Raw genomic sequence first — 12,075 nt, forward strand, 5'->3', positions numbered from 1 at the left:
ATGTTCAAAGAATTCGTGTCATAATTAAGGTTATCCAGCTGGCTCTATGTGATGGACGGAATAAATAAAGGCTACCAGGGAAATCTTGCATGAGCGTGCAAGAAAGGCAAACCGTCAAGGAAGAGTGGAGACGGGTTTTCAAGCGAGCCACAGCTGAAATGATGATCACAACAGCTTGCCAAGACTGTAGCGCCTAAGAAGTTTGCCCTAAACTATCAATATGATTGCTTTACACTTTTCTACACTATGTAAGTTTTCTACACTATGTAATGCCTATGAAAAGGAAGCAATGCTGTTAGTGGTGGGTAGACCCTTCGCTATGTCCCCTCCACATTCCTGATGCAAGGATCTGTTCTCTTCTCCTCACAGTTGAACATAACCTCTTTTTCCACTAGAGATAAGATAAGCTAAGCTATTATAGAAATGCGCCGTTCCTATAAGTAGCTTTCGCATGAATCCTTTAATCTACATTCCTGGTGGGTGAGTCAATACTCACAGACATTTGAACGGAGCAGTCTCCTCATGGCTCAAAAACTCACTTTACTGTGGAGCTCTTTTCCAACAGAGCTAAGATGAGCCAAGAGCAACCGCGGAGTTTCTTGCTGGTTCTTCTCGGTAGGAACGGCATTCCGAACCAGTGGTAAATTATTTGACGATTCAAAAGCACTTGTAAAAGTTTATTTGAATAATCAATTCTATTCTATTCTATTCAATAAAATGTGCCAATCCTATGAATACTTTTCACATGCAGTCTTTCAAGGGTCAATACTCACAGTTGTACTGAGCAGTCTCGTTGGGGAACAAGAACTCGCTCTGATTGGGCGAGCATGTCATGGCGCATATATGCTTGAGGAAGTTGTCCACGCAGGACGGGCACCGCGCGAGGAAGTTGAGAGGCACCTGTATGCCATCGTTGAGATTCTTCAGCTGGTGCTCGTCGCAGCACGAGACGCCCCCGGCCGCGATGTCCGGGCAATATGTCTGCAGGGTTTTCTGAAGCAAAAGAAAAATATTTGCTAATAATTGTTTTGACTATTATTTAAGAGCTAGACGATGCCCGCAGCTTCGCCCGCGTGGATTGGTCAGATCCCCTGTAGCATCAGGATTGAGGAGTTGGAATCCAAATTTTTTATGGAACAATGTCGCAAAGTTCCCTTAACGATTAAAAAAAAAATTACGCAAATCGGTTCAGAAATCTCGGAGATATCAGTGTACATAGGTAGAAAAACACAACTCCATTTTTCAAAGTCGGTTAAGAAAGGAGCCTATGTTACTCCTTGGCTAATCCTCTACTTGTCTGTGAAAGTCCCGTCAAAATAGGTTTACCCGTTCCGAAGATTAGCCCGTTCAAACAGACACGACATACACTTCAATTTTATTTATTATAGTATAGATATAGATTTAATGAACTCTTTTCTTAGCTGGTGTACCGTTGAGACGGCATGCAAATTGCGTTCCTATGCCGCTTCATGATTATATGCAGACGGTTGGGTTTTAGTGGGCCTGACAGTGAGCCCAACATCCCCCCCATACCATTACACATACAAGATAAGGAAATGATTTAGAAACTTATCATGATTCGGGATCATAGGGATCGAGGCGATAAAGAGAGTCTTTGTTTTAGTTAATCATCAGGGTAATTAACCGAGGGGTTATCAAACAAATACTAGTAGAAGTGACTGTAAGAGATTAGACGATAGTTCCTGAATCAGTCTTTCGTTTATCATGACTGATGAATGACTCCAATAACAATGTCTGAACCTCTGTGTTATCCAGATATTTGTCATGCAAACATCAATCATCTCATACAGATTAGATTATGCTAACATTATGTCTCAGCCATAACAGTGACTGTGGCAAAACCATAGAAATATACTAAGAATTATTACTTGCTAAATCCATGGTGGGTGGTGTTATGTTGTGTATCACTCTCAGAGATAAAATCTGGAACGAGGAAATTTGTAGAAGAATAAAAGCGAGCGACATAGCTCAAACGATAAGCAAGCTAAAGTCGCAATGGGCAGGTCATGCCTGTCGCAGAATCGACCGCGTACCGGTAAGCGCAGTTTTGGACGACCTCCAGCTGAACCGATGACCTGAAGAAGGTGGAAGCGGGTGGATGGAAGGCGGAGGACCATGTTTGGTGGCGCGTTCTTGGAAAGGTCTATGTCGCTTGCTTACGATCTCCAGTCAAGGAAGGATTGCTACACTGTTAAGTAATATTTATATAGGTCATGAATGAAAATCTTTTGCCGTACTGGCCGTCAGCGCATGCTGGCCCTAATTGTACTGTGATTATTCCAATAATTATAATATCGTTTGCTAACGGAAAAATACAATATTTCTAATAGTATTATTTACGTATGATTTTTTGGGCATAAATCATTTGGCACTAATTCGTATTTAAATACAGGAAATAGTTACGTTTCAATGTCGCTACTCCCTTGTTTGGTTACTATCCATATTTTTATCAATTTGTTCAACAATGTAATTTATCCTTTATTATTATCTGCCATTAAATATTTATTTTTGTTTTGAGTTTTGTAAACCTTGACCCGAGAAGCATACTTATTTACTGTAATTTGCAACAAGTTACATTTAAATATACCTAGGCACTAGATATAGTTAGGTTTGACTTTAGCTTGGGCCGGGACTACAGCTTGATTTGAGCCGGCCCACTGGTTTTAGTATAGTAGATCGATTTTGATGAAAGTTAAGTTAAAGACCAGAATATTTAGTCTGAGTAAAGCCTGCGAATCATTACAATCGCAATTGTTGTGATTGGCTGAATTCATAGTATTCTTGTTGCAAACAATGCATTGTAATTTGTAGCCAATAGTGAGCGAGCATCAACCAATTAGAGGTGATTGCGATCGTGACATTGTAGCTGTCATTCTACCGCAATCGAGCAGCTGATTAGCTATTAGATTTCACGTGACTCCTTAGAATTATTATTACACGTGAATCCTTAGAATTATTATTAAGCGAGACTCGTCGATGCCATAACAATAGTATCTTCACGGTTTGCGTATCGCCCACACGTTTTTTTGATAAAATATCTCGAGACATAGGTAACATGACAAAAAATATGATAGACATATTCTTTAGATAAGGCCGTCGCGCGTCGCATCGTACAACAAATGCAGAAATTAATTAAATCTGTCTGTGGTCTGCAGATTTCCTAAAAAATAATTTACACTGGATCCCCGAGAGCCAAACTATACATTTGTATGGAAAACACTACTAATAAACTCCCCTTAATAATCTATTTCCTTCGTACCCAATGTGCTCGACAGTTGACACCTATTTTTTAGGGTTCCGTACCTCAAAAGGAAAAAAGGAACCCTTATAGGATCACTTCGTTGTATGTCTGTCGTGTCTGTCAAGACAGGAAAATCAAAACCTATAGGGCACTTCCCGTTGCCTTAGAATCATGAAAGGCTGGTAGGTGGGTCGGTTTTCATTTGAATGTGGACGACGAATTTGTTAAACATCACAAAAAAATAGATATGTATTGAAATCTGTTCACGAAAAAATAATTACCTAGTTTAATAAATCCCATGTAGATGGCGCTATCCGTCATTAGCTTACACATTCAAGTGTTATAACTTGCACGATGGTACGGAACCCTTCGTGTGCAAGTCCGGCTCGCTCATTACCAGTTTTTCTGCCACAAGGATCTGTACAGCCGACACTACCCGGACAGTGCTATGTCCGCACACCCGGCGGACTTTGTCCGTAACATAAAGATTGTTTGTTATACAATAAAAATCGTTACAAAGTTGCATCGCCTGGCTAATTCTGATTGATAAAGTTTAATTGTTTAATTTCATGTTGAGGTGATGACATAATATGAACAGACGTGGCGCGATTGAGACGACCAATCCTAGATGTTAGCTGAATCTCGAATAATCGTCAAAGGTCGCGCCATACTTCTAGTTCGATGTGAACTGACTAGACGAAACTGTATTATAGTTCTACTACGGAATTCTAAATCATTTAAAAATCAGTCAAGTGCGAGTCGGACTTCCTCACGAAGAATTCCATACCATCCTACAAGATAACACTATGTATAGTTCGCTATCGGGGTATGAGGTGAGTCGTGGAGGTGATCGATCAGCTAGTAAATTGCGGACAATCTGGATCAATCATTGCAACAATCTCAATTGCGAATTGTGATTGGCTAAAATGGTACTCTTGCTGCAACCATGCATTGTAGCCACAGAATTATAAATAAATTGTAGCCAATAGTGAGAGAGTATCGGCCAATCAGAAGTAATTGCGATTGTCACAGTGTAGCTTTCAAACAACGGTGGTAGGATAGCCCTTCGGGAGTTATTGGCTCAAATGCACTGTTGAAGCATAAACGCAGTTGAGATTGTAGCAATGATTAATGCAGCTTTTTCGCAAGCAATGATTGATCATTATTAGCATCGATCGAAATGCATGCTATACCTATCAAAATGCGGGCCAGGCGCACATGCCATTGTATCTTAGCTTCCATTAATTTCGGTTAAGTGGCCATATTGACATCAATTATAGAGTCATTCGCGTCGTTACTACGCTGGGAACAATCTGGAAACGTCACCACAACGTACCTAACTCATTATTTGGGACTGCAATGCTGGTATTTTTAACCCCCGACCCAAAAAGAGGGGTGTTATAAGTTTGACGTGTGTATCTGTGTATCTGTGTGTCTGTGTATCTGTGTATCTGTCTGTGGCATCGTAGCGCCTAAACGAATGAACCGATTTTAATTTAGTTTTTTTTGTTTGAAAGGTGGCTTGATCGAGAGTGTTCTTAGCTATAATCCAAAAAAAATTGGTTCAGCCGTTTAAAAGTTACCAGCTATTTTCTAGTTTTCTTGTAGAAAAGAAGGTTAGATAAGCCTTAGGTTCATAATATTCAAGTGTCAATTGACAAATGTCAAGTTGTCAAGATGGACGTTGCCTAGATATACATAAGTATTTATTTGAAAATGATTTGTGGGGGGTGTTGAAAATTTTTAATTTACACTTGTGCAAACAATGTGTAATTTTAGAAGTGTTGAACCTGAAAGGAAATGAAGAATGAGCGAGCGAAATAAAGGGATTTGGAAAAGGTAAAAGGAAAATAGAATAAATAAGTAGGTAAGTACCATTCCATTAAAAACAAATTAAGCACAAATTAATGTCAATGTCAATTTAGTAGACTTATTCTCAATCAGACATTCTTTTTTGGGTCAGCAATTTAGATTTCTGGGTTTAATTTTTTTTTAATCCCGTGGCATCTCCTGTTTTCTGGACAAAAAGTAGCCTATGTCGTGCTCCAAGTCTTTAACTGTGTCCATGCATATCAATCACGTCGATTCGATAGGATTTTAGTGGCAGGTAAAGTTTTACAGAGGACCCTCCGTCACTCGCTCCATACAAACAAAGTTTCATTTCATTTGAATTTAAATTTTAAAGCAACCAAAGACACGTTTTAGAAACTAATATCTGTATCTGTGGTTTGCCAGATTGTCGTAAAAATGTTGAGTTTTAAAGTTTACACGATAGCACGGTTTTAAGCATTTGTATTTATAATACATTATTAACCGTGTAACTTTAAAACAAAATATTCAGACAGAAATGTGGGAAACCATAGACACAGATTAGACCCAAGAACATAATATCTACAAAATTTAAATGGTTAGTATTCAACTAAAAGCCAAACTGCCCACTGAAATAAACACGGCGCTATAGGTATTATTGTTTTTGCACAATTTCACGCATACGCTGTTATCAGCAAGTTACAACAGGATACCGCTTTGGAGGTGACTGCATCATCGCGTCGTGAACGTAAACAACTAAACTTAGGACATTAGAAACAATTTGAACTTTAACGCACTGATTTTAAATTCTAAATTCCTACGTGGAAACATTCCTATCGTATTGGCAGAACGCCCGCGTAACATTCTGGCGTATTGAATTATAAACATGCAAAAGAAGGAAACATAACTATGATTAATTCTTCAAATGTAAAATTGTATAGCTCAGCCACTCAGCTATTCATCATGATCAACACAACGCCGCGCGGCCCATTATTTACTGAGGGTAGTTCTCTTCTCAGAATGGGAAGACTTTAGGCCATAGTCTGCCACGCTGGCTCAGTGCGGATTGGCAGACTTCACACACCTTTGAAAACATTATGGAGAACTCTCAGGGATACAGGTTTCCTTAGAATGTTTTCCTTTACAGTTAAAGCAAAAGTGACATTTACTTAATAACTCCGTATAGTATTACCAACATAACTCTGAAGTACAAGGCCGATGTCTAAACCACTATAATAGCCTATCACAGTTCTTCTCATTACTCTCTTATTATTGCTTAGCTATTATCTTGCGATTTTGGTTCAATCAATCAGCCCGTTTGCGTCCACTGCTGGACATAAGCCTTCCCCAGAGCGCGCCACCACACACGGTCCTCCGCCTTCCTCATCCACTCACTTCCCGCTACCTTCTTAAGTTCGTCAGTCAAGCGGGCTGGAGGTCTGCCCCAACGGCCATCAGTTCTACCCACCCTGCCTATCCACTGCCACTAACATACACTTGTTTTTCTAACAAAGTGATAAATGCTTTGGTGAAATCATGTCCTCAGATACATGTTACGCATTAATCTTCAACTTTTTCGTCATGCCAGGAGCGACATCTTAACTAGAACATTGAACAATTGACTAACTTCGCGCTTCCGAGTTCCGAGCAATATAGTAAAAACCTTAACCTTTCATGTGTTATATTGTAATAATCGATATAAAAAAATTGAGTTATACAGCATTGAGCTTTGACACAAAAAATGGCCGACAAACATCGAGTCCTGCTTGATGATTTAGACTACGCTACTTTTATATATTATCACATACTTAATCTTACAAAATGTAAATAATTCCGTAGGTGACACTTTGGAATGCTCAAATTATAATTAGTGTTACTGTTAATTGGGTCTTAAAAACTCACGTGGCTATATTTGCATTAAAAATAAAACTACTTGTTTTTTTTTGCCATAAGACATAAAAAAAAATCAAGTAGTTTTATTTTTAATTAGTTTTATTTACATCTTAATAGCCTTGGGATCCTGAGAATTTAGTAGCCTATTAAGTTATTAATAAATAGTTTTTATGAAGATTCGTAAATGGATTTTTTGCGCATGGAAGACTAGCAACCAACCATCCAACGTTGTAGAATGCACATGTTTATTTAACACTTCGATGACGTAATAGTAATTAAGAATAACTTAGCGTAAACTCATACATACAACAAAATGTGACTAATTAGTAATTACGAATAAGGTCTATGACACAGCTGTATGAGTCAGACAGATAAGGCACCAAATATTATAAACAAATATCGGTTGTCAAATCATATTCGTTAATCGTTTTGGATTCCCAATATCACTATCTCCCCTTAAAAGTTGGCTAACTTTTATTAATTTATTTATATTTGTACCAGAAAGTTGTAACAATAAAGAGATTAAGTAAGAAAAAGTGGACAGGGAAGCACTTATCTCTATAAGATACCTCTACCAGTGACCCTTGGCCGTGCGAGAGGTTGTAAAGGGAGTAGAATGGGTAAAGCACAGATAGAAACTATTCATGAAAAAAGATATTATGTTACTTTTGCTTCCCTAAAAAGGTTTAAAGATAGCAAGGGCCGAAGTCAAGCTAATTCAAATCGCGATGCCCTTTCTTATAAGTTCACAAAAATATGGCTACAGTTATAGCCGGAAAGGAAAATTTAATAATTTTTTACCTGAAAAATAAGTTGGTAATTAACATCAACCTTTAGAATGAGATTTCGGCTTTGTAGAGCGTTCTCTCTGTCACTCATAACCGTTCTCTTTCTAAAGGTCGATGTGCAATATTTCCTGCCGGGTACTGTACTCTTTTAGGCCTAAGTAGCTCAGGGTTGGCATATTTTAAGCATGTTTAAAATTAAAAGTAACAGTTTTCAACAGAATGTTTTGTTCTTTTAAAAATTGCAGTTTTTCTTATAAACGGAACCCTGAAATGCCTACACGGGGTAGAATGATAAAAAAGTGTGCACCGAGGATGTTTTTCTCTATATGAGATACGATATAGTCCCGTTGTCCCCGATAGCCGTGTCCCCTTTAACGGGGACAGCGGGAATTGAATAAACAATACAATAGTTCAAATACTTGCACAAAATACTTATACAATCTTTTTGTGATACTAGTAACTTATTCTTTCGTTTGTATGGGAGCAAATCAATTCACGTTTTGAGTGATCATCTTAATTTTAGATAAAGTTTGTTGTTTATCAAGCAACCTAGTATCAATACTAATTTAATGTTTTGAAACATTGTCCTTACATAGAGAAAATATATTCTCCGCACACTTGTCCTGTCTGCCATTGTAATACATAGAACGATACTGTTGCGAATCATTAATGTTGCAAAAAAATGCTGTAACTCATATAGTGCGCTAAAATAACACATCAACCTTTAGAATTATACATCATTATAATTGTACTTTATAATGTAACGTATATTCTATTGTAACTTTTATTTGTATATATGGGGGTTTTTATGCCTGACAGTAAAAAACTATTATTATTATATATTATGGTCTCGGTCAGTTAAGTTCGGAATGCTCAAGTGAGAGAGAAAGAAGGCTCGGTTTGACGTCACAATTGCATGCACATGCTAAATATAGCCTGCCGGATAAGTAACCTCGCGGCTGACCCAGTTAGTGGTCTGTAAACCGCCCTTGGGGGATTGAGGAAGGTTCAAATCATCATCGGAATACATCGATGCAATTTAAGGCTCTTTTCATATAAACTAGCGGATTGCCCCGGTCTAAGGCCGAAATGTATTGAGCGCACTTTGAATTTGCTCAGACTTAAGGGAGGTTGCCCATGGCGACTTATTGCAGCGATTCAGTAGCGATACAGTCGTAAAAAGACAGCGATGTGGCGATACAGTCGCGAAATGCCACTGGACGTGTATCTTCGCCCGCGTACCAATGATTTTACATTGGTAACATCTACTATGTGCATTAATTCAGAAGTTATAATGCTCAGACAGACGGACGGATCATCATCATCATCAGCCTGTGGACGTCCACTGTTGGACATAGTCCTTCCCTATAGAGCGCCACCACACCCGGTCCTCAGCCTTCCTCATTCAGCTGAGGACCGGACGGACGGATAGACAAATGCAAATTCACCATAGTGGATTTGGAGTACTCCACCACTCGCTCGGTCTGACCTGTAGGGAGTCCTTTAGTAAGAACTTATTACTTCTTGCTTGGAATAGAGAAAATACGGAAAGCAAAACAAGGATGAAGCAAATCAAGGTTAGTTTCCAACCTATGAGCTACAAGTGTACTTAAATTAAAAATTTAGGTATAACACCCCCGACAAGTGTTACAGTAACTAGATAAGAGCTGATAACTTTCAAACGGCTGAACCGATTTTCTTGGATTATAGCTAAGAACACTCTCGATCAAGCCACCTTTCAAACAAAAAACTAAAATTATAAATCGGTTCATTAGTTTAGGAGCTACGATGCCACAGACAGATACACAGATACATAGATACACCGATACACTGATACACACGTCAAACTTATAACACCCCTCTTTTTGGGTCGGGGGACAAAAAGAAATGCTTTTGACAGTGCCTACATAATGGAGACTACTAGATATACTTTATTATAAAATATATAAAATCTTACAATATCGTTTTTTGATTGTTTGAGATGGCCTATGGGCCTAGTGGGCCAAGGAGTCGCGTGTTGGAACTTGGAATTAAACAAATTATTTATATTTATTTCATAAAACTATTATATTACAATTATTATAAATAATAACGTACTCAAATAACAATTTTTCGCGGTCACTGGTTGAAAAAAATAAATTGTATCAAAAGGGGTACAATGGAGAGTAGGGACTTGGGGACTAATATTCGAGACTACCTAATACCTATTTGCCTATCCCTCGATTAAAGTTATCCGGGTCAAAGTCAAAGTAGCACGATTCTAGCAGCCTAGCAGGCAGGGGTATGTATATCAGTATTTACTAGAATTTAGTAGTACCTACATTTAATGACCTTGAAAAACTTTATCGCTTCGTTCAAAGCTTGAAAGTTGGAGAAAGAACGTTTTTTACGCATGCTTGAATTTTCTTGCTTCATAGCAGATTTTTTAGTCACGCTAAAAAGTTTCATATAGGTATACGAAGTACACCTAGCATGATATAACTAATATTATAGATGCGATATCTATGTCTGTCCGTCTGCCTGATACCTTTTCACAACCTATCCGTTTAATTTATCTACATGGGCAGCTTGCATCCCGCGAACGAAAGGATTAATATCAAAGAGTTACCAACGGGATGTTTAAATCCATATGGACGAAGTGGTGGGCATCATCTAGAAAATAATAAATAAATATATACTCGCATATTTTTTATCTAGGAATCTTATCGAAGCTATAAAACCTTATACTCTCATGTTACACTGAAGTTGATATTTTCACAAACCGATTTGATCTACTCATATTATGTATTTTATATCTTAGTCATAAACAGGAAATTCATTAGTCAGTAAATATAGTTAGTTATAATGATAAATATGATTAGTATATTAAACTCTACAGTGGAACAACCTATACTAATAAATAAAATTGAAGTGTCGTGTCTGTTTGAACGGGCTAATCTTCGGAATGGCTAAACCTATTTTGACGAGACTTTCACAGACAAGTAGAGGATTAACCAAGGATAGGCTACTTTTTAACCGATTTTGAAAAATGGAGTTGTGTTTTTCTACCTACGTACACTAACTGATATGATATCTCCGAGATTTCTGAAACATTTCTACAATGTATTTAATAACACCTAACTGTAAACAAATGTTTCTGAACCGATTTGCGTAAATTTTTTTTTAATCGTTAAGGGAACTTTGCGACATTGTTCCATAAAAAATTTGGATTCCAACTCCTCAATCCTGATGCTGCACGGGATCCGACCAATCCACGCGGGCGAAGCCGCGGGCATCGTCTAGTATATAATACTATCACAGCAGCTGTAATTTTTCATCCGTTTCTTCCTTGAAATTAAATTAATAGACTTGAAGAGAACCAAATAAAAAGAAAACATTGTTTTCAATCACTTGGTGTGGTGACCATTGATCATGGATATTTTTGAATAATAGTTTGTCTTTTTTACTCACTTAGTACTTTTTTCTTGTATAAAGTAGGTACCTACTTACTTGGTTTTAATTAAATAGTGTAAATGTTAATAATAAAATATTGTACTTTCTGTGTTTCTTTTTACTTTAAGTAACTTTTAACTTTAAGTTAGTGCATGATAGGTTATTTTCTTTCATAAGTGCACCTGTAATGGACAACCATATTACTGCAGTGAATTTGTATATTTTATAGTCATAATAATTGTATGAAAGTTGTTGGTGGAAATTAAAAAAAAGAGATCCTCACTCTCCAGGTCGCCAACGACGCAAGTGGTAGTTAGAAGGGGCGGCCTGGGGGATGTGTAACAAATTTTTATAAAGAATATTAGCCATGTTAAATGACTAATATTCCCCTTTCCTCTCCAACTAAGCGTCAGGCTTGTGCTAGGAGTAGGTACGACAATAGTGCAACGGGCGGGGTTTGAACCGTCGACCTTTCGGTTTTCAGTCCACTCCTTTACCGGTTGAGCTATTGAGGCTCAATTATAAATCAACTTACCATTGCGTCCCCCTGCGGTATTGGCTTGGCAGGACCTTCATACTGACAGTTCTTCTGTTTCGACGTCGAGTTGGAGCACACGCCGTACCAGATGCAATGCCCTTCGGCGGACGCGGTGGGAATCTGTAAAGGGCCAAAAATATTTATTAGACCAAAATTATTATGAAAGAGACAGCTTACTAGTATGTTTCTACAAACGCTTAGTGAGCGTCAATATTTTAATGGAAACGGCATAAGAGTAGGTATTTATTATGCAAATACTATTGCATACTATTTGATCTGGACCTGGAATGATGCCCGCGACTTCGTCCGCGTAGATTTAGGATTCTATAAAATCCCGTGGGGACTCTTTGATT

The 12,075-nt window shown here is 37.9% G+C and overlaps 1 protein-coding gene across 5 annotated transcripts in view; it reads right to left on the minus strand.

The window, feature by feature from the left end:
• LOC123873556 (NPC intracellular cholesterol transporter 1) overlaps positions 1-12,075 on the minus strand; it is a 60,131-nt gene that overhangs the window by 30,054 nt on the left and 18,002 nt on the right. For all 5 annotated transcript variants that reach the window (XR_006797707.1, XM_045918422.1, XM_045918424.1 and 2 more), the window contains exons 2-3: positions 11,720-11,842; positions 774-993 (exon numbers count right to left, since the gene is read on the minus strand). Coding sequence is in view for 4 of the 5 variants with exons in the window: in XM_045918422.1 (XP_045774378.1) it covers positions 774-993; positions 11,720-11,842 (343 nt within the window). In the remaining variant the exon portion in view is untranslated. The remainder of the gene's footprint in view (positions 1-773; positions 994-11,719; positions 11,843-12,075) is intronic.

This window comes from Maniola jurtina, chromosome 17 (assembly GCF_905333055.1).
Source record: "Maniola jurtina chromosome 17, ilManJurt1.1, whole genome shotgun sequence".
Lineage (NCBI taxonomy): Eukaryota > Metazoa > Arthropoda > Insecta > Lepidoptera > Nymphalidae > Maniola > Maniola jurtina.